The sequence below is a fragment of the Myxocyprinus asiaticus genome, chromosome 27 (genome assembly GCF_019703515.2).
Source record: "Myxocyprinus asiaticus isolate MX2 ecotype Aquarium Trade chromosome 27, UBuf_Myxa_2, whole genome shotgun sequence".
NCBI classification, from domain to species: domain Eukaryota; kingdom Metazoa; phylum Chordata; class Actinopteri; order Cypriniformes; family Catostomidae; genus Myxocyprinus; species Myxocyprinus asiaticus.
Genome location: NC_059370.1, coordinates 25742805 through 25770686, shown reverse-complemented (window position 1 = coordinate 25770686; position 27882 = coordinate 25742805). Strand labels below are relative to the sequence as shown.

Below are 27882 nucleotides of genomic sequence, written 5' to 3'. Positions count from 1 at the left end.
ACTATAAATTCTCCTCCCTGAGGAGAGAAGAGAGCACTTAAGAGGGCTTTTTGAAAGTTTTGATAGTAAAAAAGGACTAATATATTGATCTGTTTCTCACCCACACCTATCATGCCATTTCTGAAGACATGGATTTAACCACTGGAGCCGTCTGGATTACTTTTATGGTGCCTTTATGTGCTTTTAGTAGCTTTAAAGTTCTGGTCACATTCACTTGCATTGACTGAATATTTTTCAAAAAATATTCATTTGTGTTCTGCTGAAGAAAGAAAGTAATATCTGGGATGACATCAGGGTGAGTTACTGATGAGAGAATTTTCATTTTTAAGTGAGCTATTCCTTCAATAGATGCTCAGGATTTCTATCATAATTTCATCCGAAACACTGAACCTCCGACCCGATTAACTGAATAATTAATTATGTCTCTGTCGCTTTAATAAACGAATTACTCCCGATCCGCCTCCTTCCATTTAAGGGCACACTTAATATTTTCGGCCGAGAATAAGTCTTCCTGGTTTCATGGCATAGCAAACTGCCTTCCCCTTTAAATGTGTTGTGGACCAATCCAATGTGAAAGTTGTGGCCAGGAGAGGATTAAAATAACTAAGATTTCTCCTGGAAGATTAAATAACGAGTGGAACTTCATAGTTCCTCAGGGTTTCCACGGATCAGGTAAGCGAGCGAACTGTCCGTTTTTAGTCCGCCCTCTTTTGCTTTTCATAAGGAACTGGCCATGTCAAGCCTCGAGTCGTGTTTTTGGTTGAAACACAGCTGTGGCTTACGAGCAACATAAGTATAAATCATCAACCTACAGTCATATCAGCAGGATATATTAGGTATTTGGCATACTTTATCATCAGAGTTTTTTCAAGCAAGTGATGAAACCGAAAGGTCTAACAGGCAAATACGTTTGTTACTCTGACTCCGTACAGTCTCGTAAAGCAGCAAACGCTTGAGCTCTGAGATTTTGTAGACAGTATCAGCATGACGTGCACAACGGCTTTACTACGATATAATTACAGCTTCATCCACATAAAACATCGTGCATAATTTGCGACGTCTCATTTTGAGGTTTCAGGGCGTGTGGGATCAGATGAGCTCTTTAATATGTTGTGTCATATATCGCAAAGAAATGCATGGCAAGTCTCCATCTCAAACCTGGGAACCGTTTGATTGTTTAAACTGGAATAATGTTTAAAATGAGAGAAATGCCAGTTGATGGTTTGGGAATGTAGAAATAATTATAAGTGGCTGAACTGTGTGTGTACAGTATCTATCTATCTATCTATCTATCTATCTATATATATATATATATATATATATATATATATATATATATATATATATATATATTATTTTAATTACACAATAATTTTTAATTTATATTTATGTAAATGTAATGTAATTAAATTACATTTATTTAATTAAAATTAAAATAAAATAATACTTTAAGTATAAATAATAATTATATATATATACTGTACACACATTTACATTTATTTTAATTAAAAAATGAACATTAATTATTTATTAAAAATACTTTATTATTTGTATTAATCATTGTTATTTGATTAAAATAAATGTAAACAATAAATACATAACATTTTATAATGTAACATAATGTGTACATTTATTTTAATTAAATTAATATTAATTTATTATTTATTAAAAATACTTTATTATTTGTATTAATCATTGTTATTTGATTAAAATAAATGTAAACAATAAATACATAACATTTTATAATGTAACAATGTGTACATTTATTTTAATTAAATAAATTAATATTAATATATTATTGATTAAAAATACTTTATTATCTGAATTAATTCGTGTCATTGTTTCTTTACTTAAGCCAGTACACTTGCAGAGACTCTCTGTCGGTGTAAAGGCAGGAAAACCGGCTGTGGAATGGCTTTGCTGACCTTGCACAGAAAACCGTCTGTTTGCACACCGGTGAGTTTTGTTGGGCCTAAGAAGTAAAAATGTACATTTAAAACATGCAACAGAAAAATAATATGAAAGTTTTATGTGTCTGTTGCAGTTCTACACACATTCTTTCACATACTCCCTCCGTGTGTCTCGTTACTCTGAGCCACTGTCTTGTGTTTTCTGTCCACAAATTTATGTATGATATGGGATCAAAATCCCGTCAAATGTATTGCGGTCACGGATCCAAAAATAATAAGCGTGAATCAAAATAATAAGCATGAATAAAAAAATAATAAGCGCAGATCAAAATAATAAGTGCAGATCAAAAAATAACAAGCATGAATCAAAAATATATAAACACATTTAAAATATGCTGCAAAAAAAATAAAAGAATTTTTTTTTAAAGCAAAGTCATCAGAATTGCAAACAAAATCATGTTTTCCTTGGTTATATTACTGTTTTTTGTGCTTTCTGACAATTTTGCTCATTTTCATTTTTTGTCCACTTATGCTGTTTTTCTTTGCTTTTGTTTCCAAGTTCTGCGCTTGGTTTTCCAAAACTTGTGAGTAGAATTTCATGTAAATCAGGGGGTGTTTTGCATCCCCATTGGTCCATTAGTTCTTGATCGACAGCTCCTCCTCTAGCCAATCATTCAAAAAGGGGAGGTGACGTCACTCCAATGCGACTCCGACGGCTGCTGCTCAATATTATTAGGGCCCAAGCACTGAAAGTGCGGAGGCCCTATTGTTCTTCTAAGGATTATTTTTTATTATTATTATTATTATTATTATTAGGGCCCAAGCACTGAAAGTGCAGAGGCCCTATTGTTCTTCTAAGGATTATTCTTTTTATTATTATTATTATTCTTTTCAAGGTTTTCAGTACTTTTGGGGTACATAAAATGCGTGAAAACTCTTGAAAGTTTGCACACACATCAGAGACGCTGGCCATTAGGGCGTGACAGAGTTACAGGTGGGGGGGTGCGGGAGGGGCTCTGGAGCGCCACCTAGAACATGGGCATGTTTGGGAGGCTATGTAGCACATCCCTTTTGAGCTACAGTCACGAAACTTTGTACATATATAGATCTCATCAAGTCGGACAACTTTCGTGCTGACAGTCATAAGCTCTGCCCAAAAGGAAGTTGGCCATTTTGGATTGTTTGAAAAATGCATGCTAAGGAATTTGATATACTCCTCCCAGGGATTTCATGTTACAGGTACCAAATGTGGGCGACATGATGCCAAGACATTGACGATGCTAAATTGCGTAGGGATTTTTGATATATCGAATGGTGTTGCCATGGCGAAGCGATAAAATAATGTCAAAAAAATGGAATATGGAAATGTCTCATATCTCCTGCATGCATGGTGTGATTTTACATAAAAATTGTCCTTACAGGCTGATCACATTGATGTGGCTATTGTGGGTCATGGCCATAGTGCCACCAACTGGTGGAGGAAGTGTGTCACTTTTAACAGACTTTGAAATATCCCTATTATGTTAACCTGAATTGCTTAAAAAAAAATTGAATAATGTCAAGACAGTGCAGATTTAAAATTCTGAAGGGATTTGTGATCTTAAATAGTGTTGCCATGGCAACATATTAAAGGTCATTATTCCTTTTTATGTACATTCACATGTTTTTGAGGAACTTGGCATGCTTGAATTTTTATGATATTTTGCACACACATCACAGTTGTCGCCATTAGGCCTGGGAAAAAGTTAACACATGGGTGTGGCTGGGGAGCTCTGTAGCACCACCTTTTGACAAAAGTTGTGTGGGTCAGTTTCCTCTACGATCACCAAACTTGCTACATATATTGTTCTCATCAAGCCGGACAACTTTCAAAATTACAGTCATTAGCTCCGCCCAACAGAAAGTCAGCCATTTTGGATTGAATGTGCATTTTTGGAAAATTGCAGGCCCTGAACTTTTGAATTCAAATTTCAAATTTAAGCAATATTATGCCAAGACATTGAAGATGCTAAATTGCGAACAGAGTTTTGATATGTCGAACAGTTTTGCCATGGTGATGCAATAAATTAAGGGTAAAAATGTGAAACAGGAATTTCCTTATATCTTCTGTGTGAATTGTATGATTTTGATGAAAATGTAGCTGTATGTTTGGTAATGTGGGCTGATCACATTTATACGGCTATTATGGGTAACGGCCATAGCACCACCAACTGACAACAGGAAGTGTGACACTTTGTGTGACTTTGAAAAAGTCCTCTTATATTTACCCTCTCAAATGCACGCGGCCACTATGTTTGTTTTCCTAGAGCCACCAGGTGGTGATGGCGCCGTAGTGCTTGGGCCGTCATCGCTGCTTGCAGCTATATTATTATTTGTGGTTGATAGATACACTGCTTGTGTCTGTTTTGAGTATATTCTGCCAGCTCTAGGAAACAATGTGTTGTCCGAGTAGGCCATTGTCATAGTACGTTAACACATGTATCGAGTCAGCTGAATTTTGTTAGCAGAGTCTTTAGTTTAGGCATGATTTAAGACTTCCTTGTTTGTAGGTTATTGGCTGCATATCTAAAAAAAAAAAAAAAAAACAAGGCTGAGTTGGTGTGGATGTTTGATGCATGTTTTTACTAGCTGTACCAATGTAACCGCGAGTTCAGAACCGAACTTGATCTGCTTTTCCATGTTGCTGAATGTGCCATTATGTACTGATCCTACATTGGCATTGTTTGCACAGCTACATGTAGTTTCTTTTTCCACGATACTGCAGCAAAATCAGAAACAAGTGACCAAGTGTCCCCACGTCAGTAAATAATGCAATAAAGTGGGCTTGACATTGGACGTTCTTTATTCACAAACAGTCGCAAATTTAGGGACCGTCTCTAAAGATACAGGCAAGATTGGAGCATACATATCCAAAACATTTACAAACATTTTCATAACATAGAGTATACAACTTCGATAACATTTGAAGCAAATGACTTACAGGCATACAACCAACTCCAAAGAGCGCATATAGGTGTAAGCAATAATGCACACCTTTTTATTATATAATAATAATAAAAATGTCCAATTATATGTAAGCATTTCTATATTCATCAGTGTTGTAATAGGCCTTGGTGTCTGGAACTGGATTTTATTTAATGGAAAAGCGGATCAAGTTGGGTTCTGAACTCGCGACTACGTTGGTACGGCTAGTAAAAACGTGCATCAAACATCCACACCAACTCAGCCTTGTTTTTTTTTTTAGATATGCAGTCAATGACCTACAAACAAGGAAGTCTTATATAATGCCTAAACTAAAGACTCAGCTAACTCGATACATGTGTTACAACACATTGTTTCCTAGAGCTGGCAGAATATACTAAAAACAGACACAAGCAGTGTATCTATCAACCACAAATAATATAATATTGAGCAGCAGTCGTCGGAGTTGCATTGGAGTGACATCACCTCCCCTCTTCGAATGATTGGCTAGAGGAGGAGCTGTCGATCAAGAACTAATGGACCAATAGGGACGCAAAACGCCCCCTGATTTACATGAAACTCTACTCACAAGTTCTGGAAAACCAAGCGCAGAACTTGGAAACAAAAGCAAAAAAAAAAAAAAAACAGCATTAAGTGTAAAAAAATGAAAATATGAGCAAAATTGTCAGAGAGCACAAAAAACAGTAATATAACCAAGGAAAACATGATTTTGTTTGCAATTCTGATGACTTTGCTTTAATTTTTCTGTTGTTTTTTTGCAGCATATTTTAAATGTTTATATGTTTTTGATTCATGCTTGTTATTTTTTTATCTGCGCTTATTTTTCTTTTTTCGGCGCTTTTTATTTATTTTTGCGGGTATTATTTTTTTATCTGTACTTATTTTTTTATTTTTTTTGATTCACACGTATTATTTTTGAGTCTGTGACCGCAGTACTTTTGACTTGATTTTGATCCCATACTATGAGGAGTGCCTTCTTGGTAGTATACCAAAAGCTTCCCAAACTTTAAAGGAATATTTATTTAACATATTTATTGTAGGCCTAAATGTAAATGCTCATCCAATTCTGTTCCAATAGCCCCAGAAGCTTATGATTCTGCGATAACTTTCATAGTTGCTCTTGAGAGGTTTTTGACAATGTCCATTGATCATTCTGTGTCTCTGTTGGCAGGATGGTAGGTTATGTATTTATTACATAACTCAAGATTCCTTTTAACCCATAAACCCTGCATACTATGTAGTGTACTAGTGTCTTCTTGGACAGACTTTTTCAAACTGCTTTGAGTAAAATCTCACTTGAGTTTTAACCTAAAACCTCATTGCCCCTCTTCTCCACCCCCTCTCTTCTCTTTCTACCTGTGTCTGTCTGGACACGTCAGTCACATAACAGGTAATGTTACTGTCTTCTGTTTCATTCCATACAAGCACTGATAACAGCCTCTTTGGTGTCTTCGTCTCTGCCAGTCTTCCTCTTTCACTGTCTGTTAGCCTCTGTCATCTTCAGTATGAACTTCCTCAGTGTCTTATCACACTGTCACAGCATTGCAAATGTTTTTTTTTTTTTTTGTTTTTTTTGTCAGAATGCCTTGTCATACTATTTCTGGGTTTCCTTCCCCACCCAAAAACTCATCTGAAAGAGAGTTGGGTGAGAAAAAAGGTTAAAGAGCCCTTCCCTGGTGCAAGTGTGTATTCAATTATTTTGGCAAACTCAGTCCTTTCGGTTACATTGAAATGTAGTGCCTACACAGTCAGATGATTCAAAGGAGTTAAGCAGCATCTGCTGGTCTCTGTTGGTGTCTGGCTTTCAGTTCAGTGAAGACTGCATAATGCATCACATAGCCCTAATCAATTCATCAAAAATCATACCCATCTCCAATCTTTAACATTGCTTTTCTCCCATTAATTTCAATTTCATCTACTTAATTTAATCAACTGAATTTTGTTTTCAAGGATGAACCCATCCCAAGACGAGGAAGATTTCAGAAAAGGTGATTGTTCCTGATACGATTGTAATCAAACATGCATATTTTAGTGTATATAGTGTTACTTGAAATGCTTAACTGATTAATCTTTAATTTCCACACACCAGAGAAAGTTTCGCCCTGGTTAAGGGGGCAGTGCTCCTTCTGGAAGAGAGAGAGAGGGTGGGATTACAAGAAGAAACCATACGCCCTCGAGCCTCTGACACTCAACGCAGACATTTGAATGCAATGATTTCGTTACTACGACCAGAGGACACAGTCAAACTGGTTAGGATCCCCCAAACTTCACTTCATGTTTTACAACACTGCCATTTTTATACTCAGAGTTTCCACTCTCATGGAAAACCCGCAATTATCATGAAATTTCACAGTTGTAAATTCCAGGCCTGCAAAAGTTATGGAAATCTTATAAAGGCATTAAAAGTAATGGCGATTTCTATAGTGAATAAATGGTCAGCTCTAAACTATTTCATCAGCCAGCCAAATTGCTTTTGTAAATACAAATGTTTAAAATGATTTTTAATCATTTAAACAGTCATTTTTACAGTAATCATGAATGAGTGGAAAAGACAAATATGTGTTTACCCTGTATAGGCCTAATAATTTTACACTGTCAGTCATCGTGCAATAAGTACCTTAAGTATTTGTACAGACTGTACACTGTATTTATTGTCTAATTTACTCCGATTTATGGAAGTGTTAGTGCTTACTGCATGTGTCTTTTAGATACAGCATTACTGTAAGCATATGTCACAACTGTGTCACATGTTCTTCAGTGTGGTTTCTGTAAGACACTTCAGTTTGTTCCGTCTTCTGCTACGCAGGAGAAAAATGACAATTAAAGGGATAGTTCACCCAGAAATGAAAATTCTCTCATTATTTACTTTCTTTCTTCACCAGAACACATTTGAGGAAAAATGGAAAAATATCTTATCTCAATAGGTCCTTAAAATTCAAGTGGTTGGAGATTTCTATTTTTGAAGCTCCAAAAATTTCAGACAGTCAGCATAAACGTCATCCATACGTCACCAGCTGATAAATTAATGCCTTCTAAAGTGACACGATCGTGTTTGGTGCGAAAAAGATACATATTTAAGTACTTTTTTTTACTCTAATGCTTCCGTTCTGCTGTGGTATGCGAGTGTGACATAATCGCATTGGCATTTGAAATGCGCGAGAACTGACGCACGTGAGTCACAGCCGGAAGAGCAGCGCTGTTTACAACTGTGTAGGAGGAATGCTGTACAGAAGCTTCTTTGGTTTTGGTTTAGATCTGTATTTATGCTTCTTTACTAACAGTGGTGCATATGTGTGCTTATCCTGGATGTCTCAACCGCATGAAAAACGTGAGATTATCTCTGTATCATGGCAACGCGAATACATCACACGAGAAACCCTCTCGTAAAGCCTAACGGAAGTGATGGTTTATACTTAAAAAGTACTTAAATATTGATCTTTTTTCACACCAAAAGTGACCGTATCACTTTAGAAAACATTAATTTAACTGCTGGAGTATTGATGACGTTTATGCTGACTGTCTGTGATTTTTTTTTTTTTTTTTTTTGAACTTCAAAAGAAAAATCTCCATTCACTTGCATTTTAAGGACCTACTGAGATAAACAGAAAAATATCTTTTCTTCAAATTTGTTCTGGTGAAGAAGAAAGCCATACACACTTGGGATATCATGAGGGTGAGTAAATAATGAGAGAATTTTCATTTTTGGGTAAACTATCCCTTTAACCCAACTTTGCATTGACTTTATTCATGAATAAAGCTATGCACAAAACAATTTACAAAGTTATACTAGTCTATATACTAAATGGCAATGTGCTTGCTCAAAAGAGTTGGGCTGTTACCATGTGCTATGCTTGAATTATAATAATGGGAAGAAAATCAAATTCAATCTCTCACTAATTTGAAATTATTAAGATCAGTCCAGCTCAAACATTTACTGCTGTGTCTCATTTATTCATGTTAAACCTGAGTTAAACTTTCTACATCTAAGTTAAAAATTTCTCTCTCCCTCAGGCTGTGCGTTTGGAGTCGGTGAGCCCAGTTAGACTGAGATATTTGCTCATAGTTGGCACCCTTAACGATAAACAGGAGAGTGTACTACTTGGCATGGACTTCCGTGACTCTAACAGGTAGTAAGTCTTTATAAACCATATTATTAAGTAATCATAAGTACATTAGCTTTGAGACTTACAGTTTAATGATACGTAGGATCTTCTTTAGAAATGCAAAAAACGAAGTTCCTTTTTTAGCAGAGATGGCATCCACCCCAGGTTCCATGGCACGCGTGCACTTTCAGCAAACATTTTTCATGCAGTTACCACAGCCCCACGCCACTGACTGAACGTCTCCTGCTCCACATCAGCTCCGGACCACACACCGGTCACCGATTGCCCTTCCCAGCTCCTTGCAAACTTTTCACCTCCTGTTTGCATCACCAGTTCCCCCTACAGCCCAAACTATGACAATACAGAAAGCATCTCCAGCATCCAGCATAATTTCAAAACTGTTGCTTACGATAGAAATTTCTATAATTTTGAAACCGTCGTTTCTGATTTAAAGATCAAAGCACAGACACAGTTGAGAAGATCTAACCTGATTTCTATACCCCTAGAAAATCGTAGCCCAGCTAATAAGTTTGCATTTGAAAAGAAGCTTAACATGGCTCTGTTAAACGTCTGGGCACTTACTAATAAGACCTTTGTTTCAAATGATCTAATTTGTGAACACAAATTAGATTTTATTTTCTTCACTGAAACATGGCTGAAGTCAGACGGGGCTCTCACTTAATTGAAGCACCCCCCCCCAAATTACAGTTTTATCCGCTCTATTCGTGAGGGTAAGTGAGGAGGAGGACTGGCTGCCATTTTCTCAGACATTTTTAAATGCAAGCATCTGACTTTTGGCAGCTTTTCATCTTTCGAATACCAAGCTATTATATTGGAATGTCAAACCTCGCTGCTGTTGATTACAATCTATCGACCACCAAAGTATACACCTTATTTTTTTTTACCTGAAATGTCTGAACTACTTTCAGTCTGTTTCATTAACTATGATAGGATACTTCTAACTGGTGATTTTAATTTACATATTGACAGCGCATTGGATTGTAATGCTATGGAGTTTTTGCAAATCTTGCACTCTTTTGACTTTATGCAACATATTGCTGGGCCAACTCACAACTGTGGCCACACTCTAGACTTAGTAATTTCTAGAGGGCTAAATACTGTGGTCGATAAGATTGTTGATTTAAATATTTCAAATCACTACTGGATATTTTTTAACACTACTATTGCTGAATTAGTAAAGGATGATACTGAACGTTTCATCAAAAGGCGCTTTGTCAGTCCGTTTTTAGCTGCAAATTTCTCAAACCACATGCGTAGTCTGCCCCTGTCTGATGAAATTACATTGACTACATCGATTCATGTAAAAGTAAACCGCTTTAACTGTAATTTCAGATGAACTCTTGACATAGTTGCTCCTGAAAAAGAAATCACAGATTAAGGAAACACCCTGGAAAAATGAGCGAACTCGCTCGTTAAAGAGGGAATGTCGTAGGGCTGAGCGAATCTGGAGGAAAAGCAAATTAATAATCCATCGAGAGATCCTTATATCTTCAATTTGTGTTTATAACAAAGCCTTACGGTGTGAGAGGAAGGCATATTTCTCCAATATTATTAGTGACAGCGGAAACAACCACAGAACTTGATTTGGCATGCCCAATTCCCAATGCACTCTAGGTCCTCGTGGTGGCGTAGTGACTCGCCTCAATCTGGGTAAATCTCAGTTGCCTCCGCCTCTGAGACAGTCCGCACATCTTATCACGTGGCTTGTTGAGCACGTTACCATGGAGACATAGTGCGTGTGGAGGCTCATATAACCATATTATAGCGACCACGAGGAGGTTAACCCACCCTAGCAACCGGGCCAATTGGTTGCTTAGGAAGCCTGACTGGAGTCACTCAGCACGCCCTGGATTTGAACTTAAGACTCCAGTTGTGGTAGTCAGCGTCTTTACATACTGAGCTACCCAAGCCCCCCAGTGCTCTTTTTTTTTTTTTTACTATTGACTGCCTTTTAAATCCTTCTCAATCATGTTATCAAATACACCATGCATCACAGTCAAAATGTGAGGCGTTTGCATCGTTCTTTGAAAACAAGATTGTTAATATCCGTGCTAGTATCATAAATTCTACTACCTATCAAAATCCTGCTGGTGCCTCTTGGGCACTTTTATTAAATTAACTTTATATAAAATTTGTGAAAGGGAACTACGGATAATCATTAAGCAGCTGAAATCCACCACTTGCTCCCTTGATGCCATTTCCACTTTATTTTTAAAGGAGGTTTTAGATAGTATTATCCTTGACGTACTTGACATCCTAAATCACTCTCCTGAGACGGGCATTTTTCCAGACCCACTCAAAACAGCTCTAGTCAGGCCTATACTGAAAAAGCTTACTCTTGACTCTTCTGTTTTGATTAATTTTAGGCCCATATCCAACCTGCCTTTCCTAGGTAAGATTCTATAAAAGGCAGTGCAAAAACAGTTAGATGCATTCCTGCATGACAATGAGTTACACGAGAAATTTCAGTCTGGTTTTAGAAGAGGTCACAGTGCTGAGACAGCACTTGTAAAAGTAATAAATGATCTCAGAGTGAGCGCAGATAATAGAAACATTTCTATTCTTTTCCTTCTTGATCTAAGTGTTGCATTTGATACGATCGACCATGAGATACTTCTTAACCGACTTTAATGTTTGATTGGATTCTCTGGAACCACACTGAAATGGTTTAATAACTACCTCACTGGCAGAAGTTATTTTGTTAGCCTTGGTGAACATGCCTCTGACAAGCGTGTTTTTCTCCATGGTGTTCCTCAGGGTTCAATTCTTGGTCCGCTATTATTCTCCCTGTATATGCTTCCGATTGGAGAAATTGTTCGTGACTATGTTGTAAACGTTCATTGTTATGCGGATGACACCCAGTTATACAAATCTGTAGTGCCAGATGACAAGGAGGCCCTAAATCCATTGATAAATTGCCTCTCTAACATTGTAGAGCGGATGAGAGGCAATTTTCTTAAATTAAATGAAGAAAAAACAGAAGTTCTTATAATTGGTATAGATGCACAGAGAGAAGAAATCTTAAGCAGGCTTGGAAATCTGGCTCTACAGATTAAGCCTGAGGTAAAAAACCTGGGTGTTATCCTTGACTCTGAACTGAATTTTAAAAGTTACATCAGCAACATTACAAAGATAGCTTTTCATCATTTAAGAAACATGGCAAGAGTCAGACCCTACCTTTCTCTGGAAGATGCTAAGAAACTGAATTGTGCTTTTGTATTTTCATGCTTAGATTACTGTAATGCATTTTATTCTGGTTTGCCAAAAAAAAAAAAAAATCAGCTGCAACTTGTTCAAAATTCAGCAGCAAGAATTTTAACCAAAACCAGGAAAAGAGAAAATATTACACCAGTTTTAGCGTCTTTGCGCTTGCTACCTGTAACGTGGAGGATAGACTTAAAAATTATTTTATTTGTTTTTAAAGCCCTAAATGGTCTAGCACATTCATATCTTTCAGACTGCTTGTTGGTGTATGTTCCAAACTGCCCGCTTAGGTCGCTTAATGCTGGCTTGCTAAATGTGCCACAAATAAATTGCACAGAGGATTTGGAACATACTCCCACCACATATTAGGTTGATAATTTCAAGAAGCAGCTTAAAACGTATTTTTATGGCCTTGCTTTTAATTAATTCACCCTCTGATATTTTTTTGTTGTTATTGTTTTTGTTGGTTTTTAAATTTCACACTTGGTATTACCAGATGTTTTTTGTTTTTTTTGTTTTTTTACCTGTAATTCTCTTTTAATCTCTCTGTTTTTATCTGTCTTTTTGGTTTTGATACCCTTTTCTTGTTAAGTACTTTGAGCTGCATTTTATGTTATGAAAGGTGCTATATAAATATAGTTTATTATTATTATTAAAATATTCAATAACTCAGTCTTTTCTATGATATTCCGGGATCATAATTTTTTCTGTATCTCAAACTGCAATCGGCACTCTGAGCTTATGGGGTCCCATGGGGATGTGGACTAGAGAGGCTTCCAGTTAATGAGAGGATATTAGAATCGCCTTCTAGAGGTTTTGTTTTCATTTTTTATTCTTGGCTTTTGGAAATATAATCTTCCAATCTGGGTGTACATAAACATTGGGAAGGGGATTTAGGGGTCGCACCAGAGTCTGTAGCTTTGGAGGTAGTTTGAGAAATTATTTTTAAGGCATAAAAAAATCCAAACCATCAATTAATACATTTTAAATTTTGTCACAGAGCTTATTGGACACCCTTGTCTAGATATCAGGCTAAGCAAACGTCCAGTTCAACTTGTGGTCTATGTACACACGGGACTTCTGGTACTGTTAAACATATGGTGTGGGATTGCCCACAATGCCCAGTGGGCTACTCATTTTGGAAGAAAGTAACTTTTATATTGTCAGGATTACTGGGAAAGTACATTCTGACAGAACCAATTCTTTTGTTGCTTAATGACGATTTCACATTTTTAACTAACAGAAAAAAACATAAGATCTTGCTGGATGGTTTAACAGCAACAAAGAAGTTAATTGTACAGCATTGGCTACCTCCACACAAGTTAAATATTATGAAATGGTTATTGTACCTTAGGAATGTTATTATGATGGAGCTTTCAACGGCCAGAATTCATAAAGATAAGGCTTCAACAATAGAACTGTGGGAAAAGAGTGCAGTAAAAATCAAGGATTTACTCCAAACATGAGTCAGCTAGGGGGTAAATAGGATTGCATTTAATTTGATTGCATATTTTTTTATGCTGGTAAAATAAATAAAAATTGATGAAAAAAAAGAAAAGCAAAATATAATAATAATAATAATAATAAAAAAAGAAATAATACATGTATCAAATATTTATAAATCAGTTATAGGATAAATATTGTAGCATTTTCGATAACCTCAATTATCAATCAAGTTTTCACAAACACGAACAGATCAAGTAGGCTGTTTTTATTTTTAAAATACTACTTTTTTTTTCATATTGAATTTGCATTTATTTTACTATTTATTTGTTTTCCGTATAGTTGCAGTATAAAATATAAGCAGAACTTGTAGTTTATAAATTACTTTATATTTCTGAAAGCCTGTCTTCTCCAACTCACTCTTTCACTCTATTTCTTTTATCTTCCTCAGTGATGAATGCACCATTGGCCTTGTCTTGCCGATATGGAGTGACACACAGGTTTACCTAGATGGAGATGGGTAAGAGCATAAAACTGAACCACTCTGACCAGAAATCAAATAATAATAATAATAATAATAATAATAAAAGACAAACAGCAGGGAATGCAGATACATGGCGTTTAAGTGTTAATAATAGATAGTATGTTTTGAATGCAAGTAATATAACATAGTAATCTTAGTCTTATCGTCAAAGTCATCTTAGTATTTAATGTGGTTGAGAGGTTTGTCATGTAAAGTGAAGGAAGCTCAAGTACAAAGGCTTTCTTTTAAGTCAACAGTATTTGAAACATGCTGAATGTCTTCTGCAATAAGTCGTCATTTTTATTTGTATAGCGCTTTTCAGAACACACATCGTTTCAAAGCAGCTTTACAGGAAATCATGCATAAAAAAAAAAAAAAGTACAATCTATAAAGTCTTAGAGTGATCATTGTTTAGTTTGATTAAATATTATAATTAAATTATTAAATAGTAAAATAATAATTTTATTTAGAACCCCTGTGAGGAAGCTGAAGGTGACTGTGGCATGGAACACTAAACTCCATAAGATGTTGGTTAATAGAGAAAAATAACCTTGGGAGAAACCAGGCTCACTGTGGGGGCCAGTTCCCCTCTGGCTAAACAACATGAATATAATGCCAATATTAGTTATTTGTTTGCAGTGCAAGTCATGGTTTAAAATTTGTAAATTAAAAGTAAGCGGTAAGGTCCAGTGTTAAAAAAAAAGACGATATTTTATTAACCTTAAGATTAATGACTAATGTCTTTGAAGTCCATTGTACTGTGATGGGGCCTAAATACTGACTGAAATTGTTCATATATGTCATTTCTCTGTAGAAATGGACATAGTTGGGAGGACACTACCTTTTCTAGTATTTTCAACATAAATGGTAGATTTGAAATCGGTCTGTAATTAACCAATTCTCCAGGATCAAACTGTGGCTTCTTAATAAGTGGTTTGATAACTGCCATTTTAAAGTTTCTTGGGACATGTCCTAAGGAGAGCGAGGAGTTAATAATATTAAGAAGAGGTTCTGAGATTACAGGAAATACCTCTTTTAAGAGCTTAGTTGGTATTGGATCTAACATACATGTTGTGGCTTTTGATTTTTTTGATAAGTTTTGTTAGCTCTTCATGACCTATGACAGCGAAGGATTGAAGTTGCTCGTGAGGAAAATTATGAGACATTGTTTTCTGAGGTGCTGTGACAGCTGATTGCATAGTTCCAATTTTATTTCTGATCATTTCAATTTTATCAGTAAAGAAATTCATGAAGTCATTACTATTGTGCTGCGACAGAATATCTGGTTCAGTCGATGCTTTATTCCTAACCAATTTAGCTACAGTAATGAATAAACACCTAGGATTGTTGTGGTTATTTTCTATGAATTTGCTAAAATATGCTGACCTGGCAGCTTTTAGTGCCTATCTAAAGCTACAGACACTATCCTTCCATGCACTGCGAAATACCTCTAATATTGTATTCTTCCACTTGCGCTCCATTTTCCGAGCTGCTCTCTTGAGAGCATGAGTGTAATCATTGTACCATGGTGCAGGGCTTTTTTCTTTAATATTATTTAATCGAAGGGGGGCGACACTATCAGGAGTGCTAGAAGACTGTATTTATATTTTCTGTTATTACATCCAAGTTCTTCTAGACTTTTTGGCTTACTGAGTATGTGAACAATTCTGGAAGATTATTAGTGAAGCTATTTTAGTGGTCGAAAGAAAAGTTCTACCTGAGCGATAGCGTGGTGTAGATTGAGCGACATTAACTGATCGTAGCAAACAAGAGACTAGGTAATGATCTGAGATGTCATCGCTCTGCGGTAGAAATTCTATAGTATCAACATCAACTCCATATGACATTTCAATATCAACTCCATGTCACATTTTCTCTGACTCCAAGAGAGTTGAGAATATCGATAAATGGTAATCCCAATGTGTAATTTTTATTGTCTATGTGAATGTTGAAGTCACCAACAATTAAAGCTCTAGCTACATTAACTACTAGATCAGATAGAAAATTTGCAAATTCACCAAGGAAACCAGAGTACGGCAAGGGCAAAAGACGACAGATTTTTTATTCTTATCTGACGGTGTCACATTAAGCATTATTAGTTCAAAAGACTTAAACTTATATCCTGTCCTCTGAGTAACACCAAAAACTTCACTGTAAATTGTAGCAACACCTCCTCCTTGACCCTTCAGATGAGGCTCATGTTTATAACATGTTATATCATGTTTATTCATCCGGCTTAAGCCAGGTTTCAGTCAAACAGAGCACAACCAAACTATGATCTGTAATAATTTCATTTACAATTAGTGCTTTGGTAGAAAGAGATCTAATGTTTAGTAGCCCTATCTTTATTTGGTGTTTATCTTCAATTTGTTTGTTTTGTTCAAGTTTGAACTTAATCAGATTTTTTCTAAATGATTTAGTGAGAGTTTTGTGTTTGGTAGTTCAGGGAACGAAAACAGTCTCTATATGATATCTAGGTGATACAGTCTTTATGTGTTGTAGTTTATGTGACCTGTGTGATGTCTCAAGGCAGCTAGCAGACGTTCGGATTAACCAGTTTGTCTGCTTCTAATATAAGTGCTGTTATGTCTGATAATATATCCAATAAATTAAAAGTAACAGGAAAATGTGTTCTGCATGAATGTACATATCTGCACAACTCACCAGAACTTTATCCACTGTTGAAGCCTTAGCCCCAATGTTCTGCTTTTCTAACAGTTTGTTTTACTCTTTGTCTTACAGAGGTTTCAGTGTGACATCAGCAGAAGTGACACGAATCTTCAAGCCTGTGTCCATTCAAACGATGTGGTGAGCTTTAAAGCAAGAAATGCTGAGGAAACAAACTTACCCTTATTTCCTTAACCAACAACAAAATGCAATGTAGCTTTGGCATTGCAGTATACATACTTCAAACCACATTAATTTTCTTCTGTTGTTTCGAGATTTTCTTTTAATTATTTTTAAAAAATCATTTGATTGCCTTTTACCTGTCTTTGTTGTGGACTTGGTCAATCATCACGTAGTCCCTATTATACATCTATGAAAAGGTACTGAATTAGCTCTGTGACTTGTAACACATTACTTGTGGTTTGCAGACTGCTTGTTCACAACTTACTGTCGTATGTCACTTCATTATCTCACTCTGCACAAGGTCAGTGTTGCAGGCACTGCATGGTTGCTGTGAGCGTGCTGTGCGTGGCGCTGTCATTCCTGGCTGTGGGCTGGAGTGGGCACAACATTACAGAGAGCATGTGGAATCCGACCAGCACTGCCTTAATGAATGGGGGGCCATGACTGGCCTGGAGTCAGTCAGAAAGCACACTGGAGGAAGTTCATCATCTGATCGGCAGTCGGTTGAGAGGGAGATCAAAGCTCAGCTGCGGGATATCATGAGGACTGAGGACCTGGAAAACATTACCTCAAAGCAGGTAAAATGATAGAAAGAGACAAGAAGAAACATTCTGGGCCCTATTTTAAGAGCGCTATTCCTTAAGCGTAGCACTATGCGATCCGTCATACGTGCAAAGTCAGTGGGCATGGCCATGAAGTTTTGAGATTTCATGCAAGCATGCGCTAAGTCTAGGCGCAGGTGGGTTTAAGAAATTTCACTCGCAAAGCGCTAATGGGCTGGGTAAAGTGCACTTTAATATGGAGGTTTTTCTCCGGGTATTGCACCCTCTGCATCCTATTATGTAATCCATTCCCTGTCAAGCAATGTTGATAAAAATGAAGACAGACCATTCATAAGAATTTGGTTGTGTAAATGGGCTGTATGTAATGCATTAGAAGAATAGAAATATGGACCATTTGTGTCTTACTTTCTTTTGTGCAATAACTACGTCCTTACTGAGAACTGTCTCCCGTTTTATCTCTCATAGTTCCAGCGCTATGGTGTTTAGCGGTTAAATACTAGAGGATATTTATGTTTCTTCATGCCTCCGGACTGCAATGTATGTTCTCTATTGCCCAGTCTCACTTGCCATTTTGATGGTGTTAACAGATGCTTAAAAACATGCTTTGATGCTCTCCCATTGTTCATTGTTTTGTAATGTGTATTTGTTTTATGTTTCTGTTTATTGTTTTTTGTTTAATTTCTGTACAGCATCCTTGAGCTTTGGAAAGGCGCTACACAAAATAATAATACGATTATTATTAATATTATTATTATTATTATTATTATTATTATTTATCTACTGACACACAAATCATGGTTTTAAAAGTGACTGATAGCTCTTTAATATCATCCGCTGGTGGAATCCCTAAAAATGCAGTTACTGATTTTTGACTATGTGCCGAGTTTAGACGTGCTTCTTAAATGTCTTAGCGCAATAACATATTTCTCAGGAAAATAGCAAACTGCACTTTGCACCACTTCATTAAAATACAATACACCCAGAGTTTGCGCACAAACACCCACAGACAGCACAAACACTCCCACCCACGCCCACTTGTGCTTTGTGCTGGCATGAAAATTACGCTTAGAATTAGCGCACTCACGACAATAGTGCCCTCTGTTTACTAGTAACACATATACTGTCTCTTTTAAACAAAAATTTTAAAGACAAAAACAACCGTAATTTAATTTTACATGACTTTCATTTTTTGACCTTCTCTCTGACACTTGAAATTAAACCATCTGTTTTTGCCTCTCTTCCTTTAAAGGATTTTCATTTCAATTTTGTCATCATTTACTCACTCATGTTTTTCCAAACGCATCTGATTTTATTGCTGCATCCGAAACCTCATACTGTCACAGTATGTGCTGTATTTGATAAAGGACACACTTATCTGCTGGCAAAACAATATGATCTTTTAGGTATGCATGCAAGAAGTATGAATAGATTTCGGACATACTTCATCCGGGTACGTGGACATTGTCACCTGACTAGAATATATGACGTAAGAACAACAACCGCAAAAACTATCCACTCTGGTTTTGTTAAACAAGCATCATTTAAGCACAAAGAACAATTATCTTGGCATCCAGAATATAGCACTTACAGTTGAGAAGAGCCATCTGACTCGTGATTCACCGCTGTTCTTTTAAATTAAACGTGACGTTGCCTCAGCTCCCGAGGGATCGTGGGAGCATAAAGTGTCCAGTCGACCGGCACTTCAGAATCCCGGAAATTGTAGGTCATCCGGCATTTCTCGCTTACTGCTTCATGAATACTGTGAATTCAGACATACTACTCCATTGGCATATTGTTTTTGGCATACTATATAGTAGGGAAGTATGGATATATGGACGCAGCATATGTCTTCCATGTAGCACAAAAGGAGATGTTAGTCAGAATGTTAGCCTCAGTCACCATTCACTTATCTCTTTAAGATCCCAATATGCAAATTAAATTTGTTACGATTGCTGTCTTTGCCTGTGAAATGAGTGATTTTTTTTTTTTGTTGGGCCCAGTATAGCTGGCAATGCACCGTCCCTGAAATAATAACAGCCTCTTTGCAAAGCCAGTATTATACTGTATTGTGCTGAAATATGCCACACAAACTGTTAAAGCTAGGCGGAAATGAACACAATGACCTTGTGTCACAACCATAGCAATTTTCGAATTACATGCTTTTTTGCAGCTTAGTTTCAAAAATTGGTCTGGCTGGACTAGAGAAGGAGATTTGCATAGTGAAAATGGCTGTATATCTACATAGTACACTGAAGTCTTGTTTTAAAAATAAAAGCAAGGGAAATAACCTTCTTCCTATTATGGCACTTTTAACGTTATTCAACTGAAGCCTCAGAAGACACACCTTTTAAAGACACTTACCTATTCTAGAACTCAATATGCCTGGGCTTGTTATCTTATTCAGAGAATCTTCATGGTATGCACATGATATTCAGGAGATATTTTAGTGATATTCATTTTCATTGTATTTTTTATTTTTTTTAAAATGTCTTTTACACAAAAAAAAAAAAAAAAAAAACGTGTGCTAAGAACATAAATGTTAAAAATATTCATAAGATGTTTCGTGTTTCAAATGATATGATTCATGTTTCAGATTTTAGAGTATTATAAATGCGAGAGGAATACATCGAAAGCGTTAATGTGTTTGTAGGTGCGAACAGCCATGGAGTCCAGAATAGGCATAGACATGAAGGACTATAAAGAATACATTGACAATGAAATGATGGTCACAATGGCACAGATGGACAAACCCTCCAGAATCTTGGACTACCTTTATTTGGTAAGTGGGGGCATTTGTATTCTATCTCATCCACTGTACTTTTGGAACAGTATACAGTAATTTATGTCCCCCTTTTTTTTTTCCAAAGGGTTCAGAATGGAATGCTGCCAACTTTGAAGAACTACAAAAGAACAAGTACACAAAATCATTTTATCCTAATAAATAAATAAATAAAAAAAGTATATAAAATGCAACAGAAGATTATAAAATAATTTTATATGATTTATTTATTTATTTATTTTTATAGTGTGGGCTACATCCTGAATGTTACCATGGAGATTGACAACTTTTTCCCACAATCCTTCACCTATATGAATATAAGAGTTTATGATGTGGAGTCAACGGATTTACTCTCACACTGGAACAACACATACATGTTCATCAATGAAGCAAGGTGCGCAACACACGCTCATTTTCTTTACCTGGATTCATGAATGGCTCACATCCAGTTTTTCTGTTTGCAGACTCCCTAATACCTAACAATTGTCTTCAAAGGCATCAGTTTACACAGACAAACAGATAGTATGGTATTCTTATTCTCCAATAAAGTCAGCCAGATCTCATGAACATTACTTGACCATGGCAACATGTTTTCTAAACAAAATTACGTGCCTTATTACATGTTTTGCTGCAGTTTTCTAGTGAAATGTCCAGAGGGGGGCGCTTAAAGCGAGTGAAATAGTGTTGTAATCAGATGAGGTTTTTAAGGTGACTATTGCAGTAGATGGAGGTTTTAATGAGTAAAACGTATAACTTTAACCTAAACCTAACCAATAGCGATCTAAAAAATCAAATGAGTGTTAAACAAAACAGACATTCTTACCATAAACCAACACCTAAATCTAACCGATAATGTCCAAAAACAAAAAGCAACCACTTCATTTTGTGACGCTTTTATGACACTTTCGTCTCACATGTCAGCTCGTGTGCTTGGCTTGGCTCGAACTGCAGACTTCCAAGTTTAAAGTCCAACACTCTCTCAGGTGAGCTTTTGCGCAAGCTAATCACACTGGAATAAGTGTGTAAATGTTGGTGAGTCTGTAATACAAGCGTTAAAATTTATAGTTTTTCAAATGATGCATTAAAGTAAAAGTGTTTCGATATCATAACATAGCAGTGAGTAATAGTGCAAAAAAAGTGTTAAAGTCACAGTCGTGATTTGTGTGAAAGTGAATAAAACGTACAGTTGTTGTAGTGTCTCTAGTGTTCATTTCACTAGGTAACTGCGATTAAACATAGAATGAGGCATGTAAAAGTCAGTTTGCAAAAATGCAGTTATAGTAACATTCATTCTATGAGACTATTTGCATGAAGTAGTTATTCTGAGTATGTCTGCTGCGAAGTTCACACGTAATTTAGTTTTTACCCTTTTCAACATAACTCTGTCTAATGTTGAGGTTTATGTGTCATTGTTTCAAATGGACGATAATACAGGAAGAGTGGACAGGCCGTACTGGTGCATTGTAAGATGGGCGTCTCTCGCTCTGCCTCCACAGTAATCGCTTTTGTGATGAAGCAGCAGGGTTGGACTTTAGAACAAGCCCTCAACCACGTCAGAGAACGACGGCCTATAGTGCAGCCCAACGAAGGGTTCCTCAAACAGCTGCAAACATATAGTGGCATCCTCAGTGCCAGGTAACTTACATTGTCAAAATTAAGTTGTTTATATGGATTCATATGAATATATACGAAAGCACACACACACAAGGATTCACACAGATACACGAACACTTTCCCACTTGTGTACTGTCTCACTGGTAGTTCAGATACAGTCAAGTCAAGTCAAATGTATTATCATTGTACATACATACGTACACAGGGTGACAGAATGGCACAGAAACTAAAACTCACAGCCACAGCCATACAGTATATCTATCTATAATAGCCTCCTTATAATAGTTATATAATATACATTATATATATATCACAGAATGACACACAAATTGGAACAGAAAACTGGACTTCACCTTCCATTTCCAGTCTCATGTTTGACTCACTATTAGATCAGACTGCAAAGACTTAAGACATCTTAACACAAAACTGGTTTTTATTTCTATTATGATAAATGGACACCACTCACTGAATTACTGTAAAATGCAACATGCTGAGGTTTTGACCAACACATTTATCCAAAGCAAATTACAGTGCATTTAAGGTATATATTTTGCCCATATGTGTATTCCCTGGGAATAAAACCCATGATCTTAGCATACATACAGAGTTCCAATACCTCATCTGGTAGACCTAGAGCATGGCACTAGCAATGCCAGCAATGTAGCATACGAATGTTTGAAATATGTATTGCTGCATATTTGTTCCATATACTATATTTTAAAAATAGTAAACCGTATACGGTGTACACTGTGCAATAAGCAGTATGCTAGGAGTATTACATTCCAATCATTGCAAGAGTCGGAGTCTTAACAAATGGTGTTCCACGTGCCTTTCAGTAAACAGCGCCACAGTGCCCTCTGGAGGAGGAAGTCTAAACCAGATGTCCGTCAGCCATCTGTCCACAACGCACCAGCCACAGAGAGTGGGCATGAGCAGAAAGACGAAGAAGAGGAAGATTCAGAGAGCCCAGAAGAAGAAGAAAGCAGTGAGGAGGAGGAGGAAACAGATGTAAGAGTTCATTTCATGTTCATTTAACTCTCCTCACTTTTGATGCATTTCAGGATCTCTTTAGTTTCTATAGAAGCTTGACCAGACATGCTGGTTTACTCAAATATTATCATTATAACTTTTATAATTATTATTGATTTTATTTTTGCTGCCCCCAAGTTGGTCAAGTAAATCAGATTTGTTCTTACATATTATGTACAGTATACACAGTATACCGTAAAAAAAAAAAAAAAAAAAAAAATTAATGAAAAACACTAATATTTTTTCTGGCACATATAAAAAATGATAATTTTTAAAATCTGGAAATTATACAGAAATTATGGAAATCTAGTGCTAGAAATTCACATTCGATGCAAAACTTTACTTATAGACCTTATTCATGGTAGCATCATCTTTATTTTTATCCCTTTTTCTCCCAATTTGGAATGCCCAAGTCCCACTACGTAGTAGGTCTGCGTGGTAGCACAGTTACTCACCTCAATCCGGGTGGTGAAGGACAAGTCTCAGTTGCCTCCGATTCTAAGACCGTCAGTCCGTGCATCTTATCACATGGCTTGTTGTGCATGACACCGCGGAGACTCTCAGCATGTGGAGGCTCATGCTACTCTCCGCGATCCATGCACAACTTACCACACGCCCCATTGAGAGCGAGAACCACTAATCATGACCACGAGGAGGTTACCCCATGTGACTCTACCCTCCCTAGCATTCGGGCCAATTTGGTTGCTTAGTAGACCTGGCTGGAGTCACTCAGCACACCCTGGATTCGAACTCGCGACTCCAGGGGTGGTAGTCAGCATCAATACTCGCTGAGCTACCCAGGCCCCCATCATCTTTGATTTTTAACAGGAATGAAAACGAGGCTGTGAGGGATAGACTTACCATTTCTTCAATGGCACGAACGGTATAAAGCTGTATAAAGCTCGTAGATCACATCTGATTTTCCACAACTCATGTTGTCTGGAGTTTTTTGTGTACTGAATGCTCTTGGAAAGATATTTTTTCAATGTTTTGTCTGTGGAATGATCCAAAAGCACTTTAAACTGCAGTACAGCCCATTGAAGAGACTGTAGTCTATCCCTCACAGCCTCACTTGTCATCCCCGTCAAAAATCAAATATGGCGCTGCTGTTAATAAGGTCTATTGGTTTATCATTTTTAACCCATTCTAATGATGATTCTACGACTATCATAAGTCAGTCTCACAAATTCAACAAAACCTCATCTGTGTTGGCCAGCTAGATAACATTACCTTGGTGTCATGTTTAAATCAGCAGAATTGGAACAAAACTTTTCAATACATCACAAAAAAAACAAAAAAAACATGTTTTAGCTTGCAAGGCATAAAACCACATTTATGTAATTAAAGATTGTTAGATAAAGTGCTAATGCAGCACTGGCCTGAAAGTCTCTCATACTGTCGAACCTTGAAAGAATATTACCATTATTTATTCCTCTGCCTCTCTCATTCACACAGGTCTTTGATGAGCAGCTGGATGAGAATATTCTTGACACGCCTGCGGGAGAAACAGCCACATCCAACCCATTTATTTCTGTACAAGAAAGTGATAAGGTAGACCAGTCAGAAGCTGACCATTTGAATTCAGCAAGCACTCTTGTTCGCAGATGTACTGCTGCACAGTGCATTTTAAAGGCCATCCATAGGTTTCATGCAGCTTGCATTACTTTGTAAATAATGATTTGTGTGAAATAAACAAAGAAAGAAAGAAATAATGACTTCTGAAACACTTTCTCTCCTAGGTGTCTTCAAGCCCCAGCAGAAGTGGTAGGATGGATCTGTTTTCTCTTATGCAGTCTATACAGCTTGACGATGAGGACAGAGGGATCGATAAAGAGGTGAGAGAAAGGAGAGTTTGCTTTATAATGTAAGATTGCTTGATAGAGATCTCTGAAAAGTTGAACATGTTTGCATGCTGATGCTTTTTTGTTTTGGTTCACTGGAAAAACTAAGTCAAAAGACATGCAAACTACCCAAATGTATAACTGAAGTATTCCTGTTTGTTTAGATCACTTTCGGGCAGAGGCATTCTCCTGCACAACGAAGGCGGAGTCACGGACGGAGGTGGCTGACGTATCAAAAAACACATGTAGATGTTTCACCTGAACCAAGCAGCAGACAGACACAGAACAGAAACCAGGATGAACCGGGTCTCTGAAGCTCTTATAGGGATAGTTCATCCAAAACTCATTTACTCACCCTCATGTTGTTCCGAACTCATATGACTTTCTTTCTTCCGTGGAATTCAAAAGGAGATACAGTATTAGGCACTATGTTCCTGTTCACTTCGACTGCATCTATTTTCCATACAATGAAAGTGAATGGTGACTGAGACTGCCATTCTGCCCTTTCATGCTCCACAGAAAGAGGAAAGTCATACAGGTTTGGAACAACATGAGGGTGAGGAAATGATGACATAATATTATTTTTTGGGTGAACTATCTCTTTAAGAAAGGGTCATGTTAAAGGGATAGTTCACCCAAAAATAAAATATTCTCTCATTATTTACTCACCCTTATGATATCCCAGGTGTGTATGACTTTTTTTCTTCACCAGAACACATTTGAAGAAAAAATAGAAAAATATCTAAACTCAGTAGGTCCTTAAAATGCACCAGCTGTTAAATTAATGTCCTCTAAAGCTTTTGGCATCTTTCCAAAGCTTTTGGTGTAAAACAAATAAATATAAGTACTTTTTTTAACTTTCTGGTCAGAAACAGTACGAGCGTGTGATGTAATCGCATTGGCATTTGAAACACATGAGAACTGACGCACGTGAGTCACAGCCGGAAGAGCAGCGCTGTTTACAAGTGAGGAGGAGGAACGCTATACAGAAGCTTCATTGGTTTTGGTTTAGATCTGTATTTATCTGTTTCTTTACTCACAATGGTGCGTTTGTGTGCTTATCCTGGATGTCTCAACCGAGTGGGGAACGTGAGATTGCGCCTGTATCATGCCAACGTGAATGCGTCACACGAGAGACCGTGTGATCTCCACCCTCTCGTGAAGCTTACCGGAGCCAAAGATTTAGAGTTAAAAAGTACTTCAATATTGATATTTTTTTCTCACCAATAGCAATCTTATCGCTTTAGAAGACATTAATTTAATTGCTGGAGTCGTATTGATGACGTTTATGCTGACTGTCTGTGATTTTTGGAGCTTAAAAAACCGGATCACCATTCACTTGCATTTTAAGGACCTACTGAGCCAAGATATTTTTAAGGTTTCATTTTTGTTTTCTATTATTACATTTCTTCAAATGTGTTCTGGTGAAGAAAGTCATACACACCTAGGATATCATGAGGATGAGAAAATAATGAGAGAATTTTCATTTTTGGGTGAACTATCCCTTTAAGTAATATGGAGGGAGCGGAAGAGGGTGAAAAGGTGAGGAAAAGAAACACAAATAGGGATACTAAAATATAGGACACTCTTGCACACAAACCTCATTCCTCTATATCACTCCAAGAGTCATAACATGATAAAAATGAGGAAAATCTACACAGTGAAAATACATATCAGTTCAACAAGCAATGGATATATCTCATAAATTTTTCCCTCACCTGTCCATCTACCCCAAAACTCATAAACTGGTCAATTTCAGGTGGATTATTATTAAAAAATAACTACGAAGGCTGATTTCTTTCAGCCACCCCTTGTCAAGTGAGTATTAATACAAGAACTGTTTTATTTGGAGCAACAATTTGTTGTTACCTTGTGCCTTTTGGAATCTCATTTGCACCTTCATGCTGAGCCATAAAATTCAGTTTATTTCCCACATTTTAATATGGTATTATAAGGGAGGTAGAACATTCCTTTAGCTGTTTTCTCTCATGTCATTCCACATTAAACTTGAGATATTCCTTTCTCTTATAGCATTATAGTTTTGTGTTATTCTCAATAAATACGTGACTAATGAGTGTGATCTCCCCATTCCTGGTGATACTACTCATTTTAGGAGTCCTATGCAATAATCTACTCATCTTTATAGCTGTTTCCTCTACATGAATGTGAAGCTTTATGCTGGCTATGTAAGGTTTGGCAAGTGTTTTCAATAAAGCAATCAAGGATTAAACGTTGAGCTCTAAAACTTTGAGCTACTTACACATCTTTTTAAAATTAGACATGTTGTCTAAAATGTTATATATTTAACCTGTACAAAATGCAGGAGACAAAACCGGAGATTTTTTTATAAATGTGCCACAATTGTTATATGACTTACTGTAAGCAGTCTCTGCTGGCTTAGGTAATCATTCTGCATGCCACACTTCTGTTGCTTCAGTGCCTTTGATTTAGAGAGGTGGACCAAAATAACTACATCATTTGTTGCTTTTAATATACATGCAGTTCTAACACAGCTAACTCCAACATGTGTCCTTGGTTATATGGGTGGTTGATTTGTTTTCTTGTAAGCACTTGTGCATGATGTCCTATTTAAATATTGGACTGTATGCATGCTCTATGTACTGTATGTAAGTGTCTTTGTAAAGCATGTGTCCTGAGTATATGTATAATGAATATACAATATCTGCTGTAAAACCCATTTGTTAAAATGTTTATACTGTCCTCGCACAAAGTGCCATTTTCGTGAAACCAAAGTTATGTTGTGGAATGTTCTTAATATCAATGCACCACTGGTTTGCAGGTATTTCCCATGAGAACAAATGAAACCTACATAATGTGTAATAGTGATAATGACCGATGGAGCCCACAGCCTGCAAAGTGCTGATTTTCTTTATGTATCAAATGCACAATGTTTCATGCCTTATCAACTTAAGGATCCGTGAAATATTTGATTCTGATGTTACTCCCATTTCCATTGTTGGTATCAGATGCCATTAAATATCATGGTTGCTGTTTTTCTA

The 27882-nt window shown here is 36.7% G+C and overlaps 1 protein-coding gene across 1 annotated transcript; it reads left to right on the top strand.

Annotated features, from left to right (window-relative positions):
* Nucleotides 1–505: 505 nt before the first annotated feature.
* LOC127417784 (protein phosphatase Slingshot homolog 3-like) lies at nucleotides 506–27882 on the top strand. Its single transcript, XM_051658008.1, has 16 exons — nucleotides 506–672; nucleotides 1856–1956; nucleotides 6843–6880; nucleotides 6982–7141; nucleotides 8904–9019; nucleotides 14115–14183; nucleotides 16929–16994; nucleotides 17338–17614; nucleotides 20250–20378; nucleotides 20467–20513; nucleotides 20626–20772; nucleotides 21813–22013; nucleotides 22829–23000; nucleotides 24477–24572; nucleotides 24761–24856; nucleotides 25027–27882. Exons 1-16 carry the CDS (start codon nucleotides 549–551, stop codon nucleotides 25174–25176), a joined length of 1989 nt encoding a protein of 662 aa, XP_051513968.1. The 5' UTR covers nucleotides 506–548; the 3' UTR covers nucleotides 25177–27882.